We start from the raw sequence: 16,657 nt of genomic DNA on the forward strand, positions 1-16,657 counted from the left end.
AGTCTTGAGGCGTTGTTTCGATAGCCAGGTTTATATTATCTGAAGACTCTGGCAGCGTCCAGCTCTTCAGTCACCGTCCCCCTGATCCGTATACTTGTGGTGCAGAATCACGTGAAGTGCCGGTCACTTTATTGTAGGAATAGAGCTTCTTGCCATGGAACAGGACTCCTTTTCACCCTCCCCTCATGGTTCCCATGACCACCATCCTTGCCTGGGCCCTTGTGGGACCTCGCTGGACAGTTTCAGTAATTTCCTGAGGTGTTCAGCTCCTCCCATCATCCTTCACTCTATAACCTGGTTCAGGGCGGTGCCAGCCCCACGCAGGCCCTCAGCCCTCGCACTAGTGCACCGGCTGCAGCCTCCACCCTCTGCTGTCTGACCAGATGGACTTCTCCTTCAGGAAACTCTCTGGGGCCACGCAGAGAATCTTCTCTCTGCTCGTAAAACCCTTCCTGCCTTTCTGGTCTTCTCATACTTTGCTCCCCTCCCTGTGCTCTGCTGTTCAGCCAAGCTTCTGGCTTTGCTGTACCTCAAACACAGCTCCCCATCACCTGACTCTGGATCTTTGCACTGACCCTCAGCTCTCTCCCCCTCATCTCAGCCTCCTCATTTCTGACAGAAATCCCCCAGTCCTGCTTCTAGTGCCTCCCGCTATCACCATTTGAGCTCATCTGTGTCTTGTTTGAATGTTGTCTGCCCCGTGGACTCTGAGCTCCTGGAGAAGAGGAGCATTTCCCCTCCTTGCTTGGTATCCCTAGTGCCTCATTAGCGCAGCGCCTGGCATGTAATGGATGCTTAATAAATACTTTTTGACTCCTATCCTTCCCTGTCTCCTTATGGAATCCTCCTGCCCTTTTTATATTCTGGCCAAACTGGATCATTCGCTGCCCTCCAGGGGCCTGCTGCCTCCTGCCACCACCTCATCTAGGCTTTCTGTGCCTCCTCTGGGGACTCTGGTAGCCCTTCCCCTGCACTGGTGCTGCCCAGCTCAGCCGTGTCTCCTCCCAGAGTCCTGCGGCGGGCCCCTCTGCTGCCCTTGGCTCCATGGGGGGCGGTGGGGCGTGCACATAGTGTGGTCAGTTCTGGCGCTGTGTCTTCAGTCTTGCCGGGAAGTCTTTGTGATGGCTTTTTCACGGTTCTCATCTAGAGGCTGGTGAGCATTCCCGAGCTCCTGTCCGCCATTAAGCTGTTCTGTATGCGCTTCCAACCCGACCTGGTGATGGTGGTGGATGACCTGCGGCTGGACATTCTGCTGCGCATGCTCAAGTCGCCCCATTTCAGCGCCAAGATGAATTCCCTCAAAGAGGTGAGCGCTGGCGGCTTTTTCAGTTGGGAAAATTCTCCAGAAGAGACTTAAAGCAGAGTGGTCTGTTGAAAAGGTCTGAGGATATGGCAAGAGGCCTGCAGATGATGTTGGTTGTTCATCTCTATGCACGGTGGTGTGTGTGTGTGTGTGTGTGTGTGTGTGCGCGCGCGTGTGTGTGTGTGTACGTACATGTGTGTGCACGTGTGCACACACACATCCAGGGTCTGAGTGCACTCTATTGATGGCCTTTTGTTTGTCTGTTACTGTCATTTCCAAATACTGACCATTGGGCGCCCCCCCCACACACACACACTCACACTCACACACTCACACACCCTCTTTTCCTTGTGACACAGAGAATGGGCTTGGCCAGATGGTCAGTCCAGGGAGCGCTCAGCACCATGTGTGCGCCCGGCTGTCCGGGTCACTCTCCGTGTCTCATGGCCCAGCTTTCTGCTTGTGTTCTTTACTCTGACTTGCTGCCCGCCTCACTAGTATTTCTCTGGGTTCCTCACATTCACCATTCCCGTGCTTTGTCTGACAAAATGAGGGGCTCTTCTAAATGATCCTCATTATCCTTCCAAGCCCCACATCCTTCAGTCCTGTGAAAATGCTTGTGGGGGGCAGGGGGTGGCGCATGGCTAGGAATTGTCCAAGGGTGAAGCCAAAGGGCTCGGATTCTAGGCTGGCTCGGGAGTTGACATCTGTGGTCTTTGACAAGTCACGTCATCTTTCTGGGGTTCAGCTTCTCCCCTCAAATGAGGGTATGAGATCCCTTCCACTTGAATCCACTAATGTACTCCTTTGTTTAGACAGTCCAGTTAACAGGGTCTTCCTTCAATAGTAAAAGTTGTCATGTACACATAGTCCTTGAGCTAGGGAGCAGGTATTTAACAAAGAAGGAGCTGAGGCTACCAGAAGGTATGTCTCGTTCAGGGTCACACAGCTAGTGAAGCGTCAGGGCTCAGTATCTTCTTTATCTAAGTCTGGTTCTCTTTAGAATGAAATGGAAAAACATTTTTGGTTGATTAGCTGTGTGCCAGGTATCAGGGTAAAGGTTAAGAAAACAAAGAGAAAAATGAATCAGCCTCTCAAAGAGCAAGGGAGACAACACACAGCAGAGCTGTGAGCCTCCTCGGGGAGGTAGGTGGAGAGGCTTGGGGGCCCCGGGGGAGAGGAGGCTCTGGGGCATTGGTGGGTGGTGCGCCCACTGCAGGGAAGGCTCCTGTCAGAGCTGCCACTTGGGCACTGTTGGTGCACACACACATCCCACTCATCTCGGGCGGTTACGGGACAGTGCTCCTCCATGTTCTGGAATGACACAGTCATTTCTGTGTTGAACAGAACTGCATGGACTTAGCTGTCAACTGAAGGAGTAGTGTTCTCTGCCTTAAAAACAGTGCAGTTGGTAGAGGGCAAAGAGACCAAAGGCCTCTGCATTTGGAGTCAGAAGGTCTCGGGTCTCGCCTTTCTGTGACTTAGTTTCCTCCTCTGAAAGATGGGGTGTTGGACAAGCTCTTTGGGTTCTGTGGCCAGCTGATGGTTTTTTGTTTTTTTCTAAGATGTTAATGTACTTCGGGCAGAAGCAAAATGTTTGAAATCTTGGTCTGATGAAAATGTCCAAAGGACACATCCTCTCCCCTGGTACCACGCACCAGTGTTACTGCTGCACCCTCTACCACATTCTCTGTCATCTCTCCTGCCTCCTACATTTTCTTTCAGACCTTCTCATTTGCACTGCCGCTGGCCACAGGAGGCTTTTGTCTTGCTATTTTTAAGCCTGCCTTCTACAGGATTTAATAGTTTTGTTTTTATTTTTAGCAGTCAAAAATAGTAGAGAGATCATCCTCCCATTTTTAGCTATTTCATTCCGATGAATAAGAAAACTCCAAGTTTGGAGAAAGTATACAATTCAGCATCCTGGCCAGAACTTGTGAAGCTTTGCTTTTAAAATAGAGTCTCAACAAATGGGGAAAGAATGAATGTTCTTAAAATGTTTTGAAAGAAGTGTCTACATTTTCAAATAATTTTTATCTTCTTAAAATTGGAAAATTTGGAAAGATACTTAATGCTAAAAGTGAATTTCTCATTGCTTGTCACCCAATTAAACATAGAAAACTCATTCTCTGTTTGAAATGACCCTTCTTAAAGTTGTCTTCATTTTTAGTAACTGGCTGTCAGTGCTTTGTGAGATGCTTTTACTACTGCTGGTCCATGTTCCATTTTGCTGGCTTTGTACAAGTCACAAATTATGCCACTTGAACACATTTGGTTTATTTGGAGGGATTTTTGAAATATTCCTAACAGCATTTAGATTTCAGCCACAATACTCTCTTATTAGGTAACCAAACTAATAGAAGACAGCACTTTATCCAAATCTGTGAAGAATGCGATAGATACAGACCGATTGTTAGATTGGCTAGTTGAGAACTCTGTTCTGTCAATCGCATTGGAAGGTAAGCATTTTCATAAAATGTAAACTGCTACTTTGAATGTCTTAGGCTTTAAATGAAATGGCAAATTGATATTGGCTTGAATTAAAATTGCAGTTAGAGAGCAAAGTGGTGAGCATCTCTTTTGTGCTGTTTCCTCTGTTAGGTAATATTGATCAAGCGCAATACTGTGATCGCATAAAAGGAATTATTGAACTACTGGGCAGTAAATTGTCTTTAGATGAGCTCACGAAAATTTGGAGAATACAGGTAAGGGCTATTTTCATTCTCTCCTGGTGTCGTGTTGAAACTACAGCATTGCAGTCCTTTCCACTCTGTGCTTCAGTAATATGTTGTATTTATGTATGTACGTGGTGTATTGCAAAATTCATGATTTATGAAATGGGGGATAGTCAGCTGCAACGCTGTCCTGCATCATTTTACCTTATCCTACAGAGAAGCTGTATTTCATCACCTTCTTAGACATGTTTGTTCGTCATACTATAAAGTGTTTACTTGAAGATGATTTTCAAGCATAACTCAGTTGGAAAATGGCCAAAATGGCCTTGAAGTTGCTGTGGTAAGCTGAAATATGTTTGTGGAACCCTGGAGTTGTGGCTAACTGCCTGTATACCAGCTGTTTGTGCAGACCCTTTAGATGTTTTTGAGAGCTGGGGAGCAGAGAAGCCCAGACTTCTCAGACCCGATATGACTTGGCTTAGGCTCTGAGGGGTTCAAATTGTGCTCTCACATTCCTCTGATTTGCTGTCATTGATCCGCTTTCTTGCCTTTTCATAGAAAAAAATAGAGGCTGTACGGGATTTTGGACCCCACCTAAAAGGTTGAGAAACTCCTCAGGTTTTTTGACCAGTTTGGTCAGTTTCAAACCATTTCTCCTTTTTCCTGTTACTAGCTCCTCCTGTCCAACATCATCAGCCTTTCCCCTTTCCCCACCCCAACTAAAACACAGCACTGGTGTTTTATTTAATGAGAGTTTCATGAGAGCTCTGTTGTCTTGACTTTTGTTTGAAATTCAACTTTGTTACAGAGAATAGATGGGAATGGGATTTAGTTTGATACTATCTGTATTTAAATTATTCTTAGGAAAAGCTGTCACAGACTTACGTAAGTAGCAGTCAGAATTAATTTTCCAAGTCACTAATATGCATTCAAAGTTAAATTTTAACTCTGTTGCCACCTCACCAGTGTTTGGAGAAACAACTACTAACTTGACAAGAAAATGTATTTCAGCTTGTGCCCTTAATGGTATTTCTTTCAAATACATTTAACTCTTCTTTCCTTGCCTCTCATTCCCATCCCCTCTTAGTTAACACAGAAGTCGCTCTGCCAATAGCTCGTCTCAGCATCTCATAAAAGTCATTGCTGTTAGAGATTTCCAGGCTGCCTCATTGGACACTGAGCACGTTGGTCTTCTGAGGATAGGACTGGATGTGTCTGTTCCTTGGGAGTTGTTCGGTGCTACCAGAGTCCAGAGTCTATTCCTAGTCTGGCGCTAATAGCAGCCCTTCTTTCTTGTGTATGTCTAGTAACTGATACTTTTCATAGATCTGTGTTTTTTACTGAAGGAGCTGCTTCCTCTGTGAGGCTGGTCATAGCCCTTCCACAGCTTGTCTTTGGAGGGCTGGCCCCAATGAATCCCGGGGGCCAACAGCCTTCATTCTTTGTGCATAGTAAGCACTTTTCTGTCCATTCTCTTTCCTTCCCTTCCCCTCGCTCAGTCACATAGGCGAAGCTAATACATCTCCTCCACTCTGGTGAAGCAGACTCAGATGGTGCTGCCCTTCAGAAGCACAGGGGCTCCTTGGGGTGGGGAGGGGGAAAGCAGGCGAGTCACAGACAGGAGAAGGGAGAATGGATGTTAGGGACTCCCCTCCCACACGGGGGCTGCGCTCCTGATGCACCTTGCCATCATGGCGGCCCAGCACACGCAGAGGCAAAGGCCCTCGCCAGGGCCACTCTTGAGGCAGGACTCTAAGGCTCGCTCTTTGTCCACTGTGCCAGGCTGCCTCTCCCACAGAGCCGAGGAAAAGCCATGATTTTATCTGTAGATGTAGGAGTCTCCTTAATGTGGTTCACAAACCATCTGAAACTGAGCAGTGACCTGAGTCATCAGAGAGGGGCCAGAAAGCCAGTGGAAACAGGGAAGGGAGCTCCCTTGTCACCACTGTCATTGGCTGTAGTTTGGGGGATGTAGCAGTGGGACAAGAAAAGTAATCATTGTTTTCCTCCCCCCCCAAAAAAAAAAAAAAAAGAAAAGAGGCAGCACATTCTCAGGAGGTGAGACGTGATTTACTTCCAACGTCCTGGGGGGGTCCATGACAAAAATTAACTCGAAAGAGGAGACACTAAAGTAATAGATATAAAGGGAACTCACGAAAATCATTGTTTCTGAATATTACAAATAACAGTCAGAAAGGAAGGATATTCCATGTTTGTGGTGGGGTTGTTATTAGCATAATAATAAAATGGCAAAAGTTCCTAATTTGCAGATTGTGTGCCATACCAAACCTTACATTTTAGAGTTTAACAAAATAAAATTAATCTGGAGGACTTCAAGGGAAAAAATAAATTTTTTTTTTTTTTTGAGAGGGGAAGGTAGGGCATCTTGCCCTGACAGATAACCTCTGGTAAGGAAGAGCCAGGATCCCATAAGGCCACCCAAGTGGCTGTTAAGATAGTCTTGACTGTCCACGTGTGATTACTGATGTGTATTATAAGTGCATGCATGTGTGTTTATGAAGTGGGTTTTATCATAGTATTTCAGAAGGTGGAGCTCAACATATTACCCAGTTATTAAGTGCTGAATGAGTGCAAACATGAAGGAGGTTCAAGGTGCAAGGAAGGTCACCAGGGACTGGAAGTGGGTAGGACTAGGTTTGAAACAAAGATGTTGAGCTGTGCATAGACACTTTTCACTTGGCTGCAGTGGCAGAGCAGAGGTAGAATTGGCATGTTTTGATAACTAATTTGATTTATCTGGTAAGAGAAGGGAAGGAATTCAAATAATTTCTCAGGTAAATGTGATCTAAACATTCCTCAAATCTTTTTTCAAAAACTGTTTTATAATAACTTCAGTATTGGCATTAGCAGAAACAAATATATATGCAAAATAAAGAATGTCTCTGTATTTAATATAGTAAAATCAGACACGTTCACAGAGAACCTTTAACCTCCCTTTTTCTGTCTCTTTCTGTACACACTTGTTGAGTGTTCTGGCTGTTGGGTCTGTTTTCTGTTTATGTTTGTCAACATCGATAGTACTTTGTATAGACCTTTTCTGTGGACATCATGCTTTTTTAGGTTTTTGTTTTGTTCTTTTATATTACCATGATTTTTTATTGTAGTAATATGGCATAATTTAATTCAGCCATTCTCAAGTTATTGGATGTATAATTACTTGCTTTTGGGGGGGCTGTTACAAATAAAGTATCTAAATATTTTTGCACAGCTATGTCCTTTTTTAGAATTTATTTTAAGGATACAGCTCTAGTAATGGAAGTCTTGGGTCAAAAAGGGCATGATCAGAAAATAGGAGGTTTTGAAGCCATTTCAGTTGTGTTCAGCCCTCTGTGACACATTTGAGGCTTTCCTGGTCAAACACTGGAGTGGTTTGCCATTTTTTTCTCTGGCTCATTTTACAGATGAGGAAATTGAGACAAACAGGGCACAGTGACTTGCCCAGGGTCACACTGCTAGTAAGTGGGGCTGGATTTGAACTGAGGAAGAGGAGTCTTCCTGACTCTGTGCACTGTGGCGCCCCCTAGCCGCCCCTTGGTCCATAGCCCTTTGGATTGGATAGGTCTCCTCTGACATCTCTCTGCTCCCTTTGCCTGCACTTCCACTCCATTGCCCTCTGACGGCCACAACCTCGTCAGGTGCTTGTGCCATGACGGGTGTGTGCTGACCACCTGGGCCTCCTGCTCGTCCTCTCCCTCCAGCCCTAGCCGTTCTTTCTACATCCCCTGACAGTGGAGACTGCCTTCCATCCTCACCCCCTGCACACTGCCAGCAGGCTCAGAGGGAACTTTTTCTCACCAAGGCAGTCTCCCTGTTTTGTGTGATCTGTCATCGGTGCCACCTTCACCACCGCCCTCCCACCTCTGTCATTCTCCCTTAGCTGCTGCTCTTCTCAGAGCTCTTGGGGGGAGGTTGTGGACCCCTCTGCTGGGGGGTTCTGAGGGACGGTGGAGTTTGGGGTTAGCATGGCGTGGCCCACCTGACACATGGTACCCCCTGGCGCTCTTCGGGCCTGGGCACGAACCCAGGAAAGCCAAGGCATCCAGTGAGCATTGGCCTCACTATTCCATCTCATGGACAGAGTGTGAGACTGGGCTTCAGGAAAGCTTTCTGAATCCTGCCTTCAGGAGCCTCCATTTTCTTATCTGTTAAATGGGGACAACCATCCTCACAAGGCTGTTAGGAGGAGCCCATGAAATCATTCTCGCAAAGCAGTTTTCAGAATTTCCAAGCATTATATAAATACAGTAATTAACAATTGGGAACACGTGGCATTTAGGGCTCCTTTTGGCACACACAAAATGAGTTCATGATCTTTCTTTTCATCCCATTTTCTTAAATCTAAAATTATTTAAATAAAAAGTTAATATGTATTGATAATTACTAGTTATAGCGGTCTTGGTAATTAATGCTAGTATGATTTGATCTTTGTGTGTGTTTGACTACTTTTAGAGAGCAGGTTCAGAGAACTCCACTGTACAGTGATCCTTCCCCCTTCCTCTTTCAGGCAGGACAGTCATCTACTGTAATTGAGAACATCCACACCATCATCGCTGCAGCCGCTGTGAAGTTCAGCTCCGATCAGCTGAATCATCTCTTTGTTCTCATCCAGAAGGTGTGTGCGTGGCAGTGGAGGCCTGGGGTGAGGGGTGGGGGTGGATTTTGATTTAAGGAAAGTGTTCTGATCCTGTGACAAATTATTCTGTCACAGAATTTTAGAATCTGAAGGAACTTCAGTGGCCACTTAATACAGTACAAACCCAAGAATCAAAATCTTAAGACTCAGAGCTGGGATGGACCTAGCAGGCCCTCTAGTCCCATCTCTTTATTTGACAGAGGAGGACACTGGGACCCAGGAAGGTTCAGTGACTTCCCTGATGTCACATGGGTAGTAGTGGAGGTGAGGGCCGACCCCAGCCTGCCTCCATAGTCATTGTCTGTGCCAGCAGCCTGTTCCATTGAGAGCACCCCCAGCAAAGAGTCATGTATTCTTGACTGGATTGAATGGATGTACTGAGGTCTGAAGGAATAATTCTAATCTCCCTCTTCCCATCTTATGCCAATTTTTAAGAAACTGGATATAGTCACAAAGTATCTTATACCTTGACTTCATCCTGTCTTTTTCTTTTCACCCCACAGAGCTGGGAGACAGAAAATGACCGAGTAAGGCAGAAGTTGTTGAGCCTGATTGGGCGCATTGGTCGTGAAGCTCGCTTTGAGACCACTTCTGGAAAGGCAGGAAACCAAACAGATTTTTACATGAGAGATGTACAGTGTTTCTGACCATTGGTTTGCCTCCACGGAGGGCTTATGCGTATTCTGTCCTTGTAGGTCCTCGAGGTCCTCTGGGACTTGGCTCATCTTCCAACCTTGCCCAGCAGCCTCATTCAGCAAGCTTTGGAGGAGCACCTGACCATTCTTAGTGATGCCTATGCAGTGAAGGAAGCCATCAAGAGAAGTTACATCATTAAGTGCATCGAAGACATTAAGCGGGTACGCGGTCACGGTGCCCCAGTGTGACGCTCTTCTACCTTGGAACCTGGGCTGAGCAGCATGGGGAGCCACTGTTCTTATGAGATACTTATATTTCTTTTAAAATACATTTTCAGCCTGGAGAGTGGTCAGGTTTGGAGAAAAACAAGAAGGATGGATTCAAGGTAAGGATTTACGGATTGAACCTACTAGGTGGCTAGTGGTAACAATCCCTTTTCGTATTTCCTCATTTTCAGTATTCAGACACACTGCCCTTCATGACTGATTTCATTACAGTGAAGATTTCAGACTGTTTCAGCCAGTTGTGGCTGATCTTCTCCCATCCACCATGAAAAACTACTGACCCAGGGGAAGAGATAAAACACTTGTCAGGGGGTGTGGTTTTTAAAAATTCAACTTAGTTTTTTTACTTAAAGATAAATAGAAAGCATTTATTTAGTTTTTCATTTCCTTTTTACTTTAAGTTCCTAATTCTCTCCCTCCCACCCATTGAGAAAGCAAGGAAAACGCAGCCCGTTACAAGTATGTGGGCAGGCAAACCAGCTCGCTGCGTTAGTCACTTCTCTGCAGCCAGCCCGCTGTCCTGGTCTGCAGCCTGGGAGCAGACTTCATTCTGAGTCCTGTGGACCTGGAGCTGCTTCTCTTGAGTTGGTCAGAGGTCTTCAGTCTCTCCAAGTTGTCGCTACAGTATTTTCATAAATTGTAGGAATTGCTCTCCTGGTTCTTAAAGCATTTCATTTAAATGTTTTTAAACTTAAGGACAGAAACCAAGCTTTATTCAAGACCAAGGGAATGAATAAAAAAGAATTTAGCACATGTTTATCAAGCACCAAGTACTGTACTAAGTTTAGGGTGTAAGAGAAAAAGCCCTCCCTGCTTGTATTCTAGTGGGGAGAGGCCGCATATGAGAAATGGTGGCCAGGAAGGGCTGGAGCCCGGGGCAGTGCAGTGACCGGCACTCCAAAGGAGGCAGCACAGTGAATTCTCTCAGACTAGTGAGTGCCGCACACAAGCAAGGATCCTGAGCTCTCTGTTGTGGCTTCTTGAGGGGGTGGAGAGAGGAAGACTGAGAGGAGCGGGGAGAGACAGGATGTGTTTAGTATTGATGCTTAGTGAAAATCTGGCTGCGATGAAGGATGTGGAGGAGAGGAGAGGAAGCCAGGAAGGAGAGACCCAGGGGCCAGTCCTTATTGGGCGGTGGGCTGGCAGTGGCCCTGCTCTGAATGGCTCCCCCCCACCCCCACCCCGGGCGGGGCCAGGCCAAGGGCTCCCCATCCTGGCCTTTGCCATCGTGGGCAGCGCTGCTGGTACCTGCGGAGGTTTTCCCCTTCTGCCGCAGAGTGCACGCGGGACACTTTGGGTACTTAGTGCTTTACATTTCAGTGAGTTTTACAAGCCTATGTAGCTCGATTTCTTAGACCTAATAATAGTTTGAGGGTGGGGAGGGGGGGGGGCGATTCTTTTATTTATAGTCAAGAATCCTCTATCAAATTAGTTAGCGTGGGCCTTTTATCAGGTGGGGTGTCTTTCTAGATATGCCTGGGCTTGTTGTTTTCAGGGTCCCAGATAATCTGGCTGAGTTTGAATCTCATCCAGAATTATTAAAGGAGCTCCAGTCCTCAGGAATAACAGAGAGGACTGTCTCTAGTCTCAGCAGCGCTCACCTTTTCTTTATGGTTAATGAAAGGTTAAGCCGGAGGCAGTACCAAGGACAGGTGCTTTTGAAACTCAGATACTCTGTTTTTGGCAGCCTGCATTCCTTCCTTTCCCACTGCCATTAGCTCCCGAGCTCTTCTACTGGACCGGCCTCCTGCTGCCTTGCCACCTTCTCCTAAATGCTTTGTTCACACTTGTTGGTTTTTAGAGATTTCTCAAAGAGCCTTTTTAGGAGGACCCCTCCCCCAGCCCAGTTCCCAGTGAATTAAATGCCCCATAATTTTGTTACTATCAGGCAGATGCTGCCACGGGGGCACTACTCTGTTGCCACTGAGGTTTTCTGTGCTCTGCCCTTTTCCTGCCAGGCATCGGGGTGGGCTGGCTGGGGCTTCTGGCTCACTCCCTTCTCACTGCTCCTGGGTGCCACCCTCCCCTGTTGTTCCTTCAGAAATCCTGGCTCGCATTTCTGTAGCTTCTGTCAGGATGGTTTGGGCTTCCTGGGGTTCACTCTCCCACCTCATGCCTTTTTCCTATTCTCTTTCTCTCCTCCTTAAAAAGTCTTGCAGCCCATTATCTCAAGTCCTCCATCCCCTTCTTCGACAAGGAAGCCAAGTTGGCTGGTCACCCCTCCAGGGGCCTGCCCTCTGTCATTATTCTTGATATTCTAACAGCATAGATAATGGGCAGTCTGGCAAAGAGGGTGAGACCTTGCTGTCTTCCCTTTATCAAAAACCACTCAGATTTATGGTAAACTAGTTCTACCATCTCTACTGTAATTGAGATATCATCTTTAACTCCTTATGGATCATATTAAGGTGTTCTTAAAAATTGTTGAAGACATTTGGTTGACTCAGTACCTACCTTTTTTTCCCTTTGAATACTGTCTTCCCATCTTGTTATAAGAAATGGTTAAGTTGTGTATTGTTAGAAATAACCAATCACCATGTCAGCAGAGACATGGTAAGCAAGTGGCATTTTCCCAATCTTTTAACATTGGAGAAGCCATGTGGGCAGAAGAAAAAGAGCCCAGTCTTGGAGGTATCTTTAGTCCCAGGTTTTATGTTGGCTTTTTTTTTTTAAGTGAGGGAATCATGAATTGCCTTTGGAAAGCTCTAAGTCTGATTGTCCAACTCTGATCACTTTAACTGGCCATAATAATACTTAGTAGTGTTACTGTTGATTGCTAAAAGGATGGGGGTCATGTTTGTATCTTAATGTTTTATGTTTTTAAAAGCACAGGTTTTGAACACTGTCACTTTCTGGCACATTCATTAGAAAAGGGATTTTTCTTTGGCCCCTGAAAGCGCCTTACACAGAGTATAGTTGTTAGATACTTGGTGTTTTCATTGTTTCCCCTATTAGATACTTGGTGTTTTCATTGTTTCCCCTATCTTGGGTCATTCTGGCACAGGGTCCTTTCTAAAGGCTAAATGCTAAGAGGGACACACATTCTATAGAGATAGCAGAGAAAATCAGGGATTTGGGGGCATAATTCTTGTGGATGAGAACTTGAGATTTTTGTTATTATTTTTTCTCAGTATTTTGGTTCTAGATGTTATAATTGTATGCCACTTGAATTTCCTGCTCTGTCTTAGAATGTGCATCAATTTCCATAGTTTAAAAGGAACTGTTTTTGGAAAGTAATTTCCTTTCAAGTCAAGAAAGCTGATTTATAAGAGTATTCAAAGCACTATGTTAGAAAAGATGTACATCTGATTGGCAGCGATGGATCTTCTGAGTCCAGATTTTATGAGCTTTATTGAGTACTCTTTTAGATCTTTGAATTCCGTCCTGGCTCAAGACTTATATAAGATTTAATTTTTATATTTTTAGACACACACACACTCACACACATGAAAGTACTACGGAGAGGCAGCTGGTTAAAGTGGAATGGACACAGGACTGAGTCAGGAGACTCAGGTTAGGATCTGATCTGAGCTCTGACTCGGTAGCTTTCTGACCCTGGGTAAGGGGTTGAACTTAGGAGCACGAGTTTCCTTCTCCGTAAAATGAGTGTATCTTGTGACCTGCCTCCCAGAGTTGTCGTGAGGGCTGAGCTTTGGAAATTGGGCTTTTTGTTAATGATGGTGACAAAAACGGTAAAGATGAGGCAGGATGGTCTCTGACCAGAGTCATAGCGTGGAACCATGAGTCCCTGGTACTCGTCCTGCTGGTTTGGCCTCGGAACACAAAGCCAACTTTTAATTTCCTTTTATTATGAGATAAAGGATCAGTTACTTGCCATCCCAGTCATTGATATGTAGGTGTTAGGTCTTTGCTAGCAGCTTTTTACAATTGTCAACACCCTGGCAGCATGTGCTCCCCAGTAGTCTGCCTAAGGAGTGGCCGCTTCTCTGGTGTCTGGGGAGGGTGCTGTGTTCTGGGTGCCCTCATCATCTTCCATCCTCTCATACCTATTCCTGTGTGGGATCCTTAGCCCCAGCAAGCTGTGTGCAGGACGAGGATACCTTCCCCAGGGTTGGCATGGAGCGCCAGGGAGAGGAAGGAATAGAGTATAGGATAAGAAAGATGGAGTGGATTCTTGGTTCTGTCTTTTGTTTCAGTAGTGAGTAGGCTTGGCACGTGCCATGTGTCTCTTCATTTGATTGTCATTCATCTTTCATTCTAGTCATCCCAGCATAACAACCCCCAGTTTGTTTGGGTGGTCCCCGCTTTACGTCAGCTCCACGAGATCACCCGGTCATTTATAAAACAAACCTATCAAAAACAAGACAAGGTAAGAGCCCTTGCTAACATCTGGTTGTGCCTAGTGCAGAGGCAGAGGGTGGGTGTGCTGGGCTTGCCAGGGAGCGGATGCAAACCCTTGGCTTTACAGCCAGCAGCTTGCTGAGTGGATCCTATGCTCTCTCTCCTTTTCTTGGATAAAAGTTTGATTTTTGATTTCCTTAAACCCTTTGACGCGCGTGACCCAAGTGAGACAAAGTTAACATGTTCTTCTAATGGCTCTGAAGCAAAAGAACATTGGTTTGAGAAGAAAGAATTTGAGAAAAAAAGCGTTTTTGTAAGAAAGAGTCATCTGCCTCAGATGATAACATTTACAGACTTGGTTTGAGAGAATAAATAGGGAAAAGTGGAAGATTCTGGGGGGAAAAACATCTGGTTGGGTTCTTGTTGTTTTAAAGGAACGAAATGGGTCATAGGTAGGTGAGGAAAGGGCTCCCTGAGTAAAGACAAGACTACGTTCCTCTAGCTCCCCATGGAAACTGCAGAAATCCTCGGCCCCCTGGGCTGCCTGTGTGAAGTCTAAGCAGAGTTTGTGTGAAAATGTTACAAGGATGACAGAGACTCTTAAACTTGCCTTTTCATCATTTTCTCCAAGAGCATCATTCAGGACTTGAAAAAAAATTTTGAAATAGTCAAACTGGTGACGGGGAGCTTGATAGCATGTCACCGACTTGCAGCGTCTGTGTCAGCCCCTGGGGGCTTAACTGGTTCAACGCTAGTGGACGGCAGATACACTTATCGGGAGGTATCGTACACGCTAATTTTGTGATACTGAAAGACATAAAAAATGCTTGTTGGATTTCACTGGCCAGAAGTGCTGAGAAATAATCTTCATTTGGGATTCATCAGTATGTTAAATATTTGTTTAGGAGCTTCCATAATTTGGCAACTAAAAGTCAAATGTGATCGCCCTGTGGGCTAAATTTGTCATCATTTAATCCTCTAAAACAATGAGATAAGTGGCATTAGCATGTAATCCTTAAACTTTCCCCTAAATTATATCCAAAATAGAATAATTTCTTGTTTTTAATTTTAAGCATGACTGGAATTAGCTAAACACAGTTATCTCTCTTTCAGTATTTAGAGGCGCACTTAAAATTTCTGGCATTTTTCTTGCAAGAAGCCACTCTGTATCTGGGTTGGAATCGAGCCAAGGAAATCTGGGAATGTCTTGTAACAGGACAGGATGTTTGTGAATTGGATAGAGAGGTAAGAACCCATTTTTATGTGGAAAGTGGGAATATGTGAGGCATTATTACTCAGATAATTTTCACTTTTTTCTCATCTCTTATTTTCAAGTGCTTCGAGTAGAAATGGGTCATTTTAGAAGGACCAGAGTTAAAATATGCAAAGATTATATTCGCAGGCTACGTACACACATGCTCACATGCTCACACACATCTTACATTCTGTTCCACATTAAACACAAAATGCTTATATGACCTAAATATCAAAGGTAAACACCATGCACAAATGAGAAGAAAAGCAGACCATCATGTACTTTTCACAGCTATGGGTGGTAGGAAACTTCTTAACCAAACAAGGGACGAAAGCAATTACAGAATTCAAAATAAGATGATTTTGGTTACATGAAATCAAAAGGATTCTGCATAAACAAAAATCAATGCACCTAAAATAAGAAGGAAAATGGTTGAATGGGAGAAAATCTTTGTATCAAATTTTTCTGATAAGGGTTGGTATCCAAAATCTACAAACAATTCACAGACGCAGGTATATGACCAGAAGCCCTTCCCCAAGAGATGAGCACCTAACAAACTTGAACAAATAGTTCATTGCAAGGACTTGCAATCTATGAAAGAAGGTTCCGGTTCACTGAGAGCATGAGAAATACAAATCTAAACAACCCTGGCATTTTACCTCAAGTTCAGCAAACTGCAAAGATGAAAATTACTTTGGAAATTGAGTAACACTAATAACACAAAATTGAAGACAAAAATCTATATTCATCACTGGTAGGATATTAGTATTAAAAAGTTGAGCTTTTGTTTTAGGCAGAAGTTTGGGATAATTAAAAGCAAACTTAGAATATTCTCCTGTTTAATTCTGAGTCAAACTTGTCATCATGAATGAATATTAATAAAAGTTTTTGAATAAAATATTAACAGATAACAGTATATCAAAAAATTATTCATTATTACTTAGATAGTTCAGCATTAACATAATTGATCATATAAGCAGCACAAAACAATTAACCAGTACCAGGTTAAAAAAAAATCTTCCTAGAAACAAACATAAGCATGAAAGAACTCTGCCTTATTTCACATGCATGCGCGCATACACACACACACACACTCTTTCTCTCACTCTCACACACCACACCCCACCCACCCACCACCACTACCACCATCATCCCCAAGTGGACTTTGGAATCAGGAAGACTCATAGTCCTGAGTTCAAATCCAGCCGCTGACATTTCACTCTCTCTGTGACCCTGGGCCAGTCACTTCATCCTGTTTACCTCTGTTTCCTCATCTGTAGAATGAGCTGGAGAAGAAAATGGCAAACCATACTTAATAAATGTGCAGTGATTGATTGATTGATTAATTTTAATTCTTCAATTAGTTTCTCCACCAATTGAGGTTTTCTAAGCAGGCTTTCACATCATCTGTTCAGAGGAACCACTTTTGCTGGCTCTTTGCTGATGCTATACTATGGTCTCATTTTATCACCATGGCTCTCAGTGCTGTCACTATTCCGCCAAATAATGGGCAGGAAACGTTTCTCTTGCTTTATACTTTGTTGTCAT

At 44.5% G+C, this 16,657-nt stretch overlaps 1 protein-coding gene across 1 annotated transcript in view; it reads left to right on the forward strand.

The window, feature by feature from the left end:
• The window catches only part of LOC138165309 (ubiquitin carboxyl-terminal hydrolase 24), a 151,574-nt gene that overhangs the window by 57,532 nt on the left and 77,385 nt on the right, over positions 1-16,657 (forward strand). Inside the window, exons 10-19 of the mRNA XM_069093492.1 lie at positions 1,148-1,306; positions 3,648-3,762; positions 3,905-4,008; positions 8,504-8,611; positions 9,136-9,231; positions 9,328-9,489; positions 9,606-9,653; positions 13,775-13,882; positions 14,486-14,635; positions 14,968-15,099. Of these exons, the coding sequence (XP_068949593.1) occupies positions 1,148-1,306; positions 3,648-3,762; positions 3,905-4,008; positions 8,504-8,611; positions 9,136-9,231; positions 9,328-9,489; positions 9,606-9,653; positions 13,775-13,882; positions 14,486-14,635; positions 14,968-15,099 (1,182 nt within the window). The remainder of the gene's footprint in view (positions 1-1,147; positions 1,307-3,647; positions 3,763-3,904; positions 4,009-8,503; positions 8,612-9,135; positions 9,232-9,327; positions 9,490-9,605; positions 9,654-13,774; positions 13,883-14,485; positions 14,636-14,967; positions 15,100-16,657) is intronic.

The sequence above is a fragment of the Petaurus breviceps genome, unplaced genomic scaffold (genome assembly GCF_028583685.1).
Source record: "Petaurus breviceps papuanus isolate PSGF00001 unplaced genomic scaffold, PetGlider_PUasm1.0 208, whole genome shotgun sequence".
Classification (NCBI taxonomy): domain Eukaryota; kingdom Metazoa; phylum Chordata; class Mammalia; order Diprotodontia; family Petauridae; genus Petaurus; species Petaurus breviceps.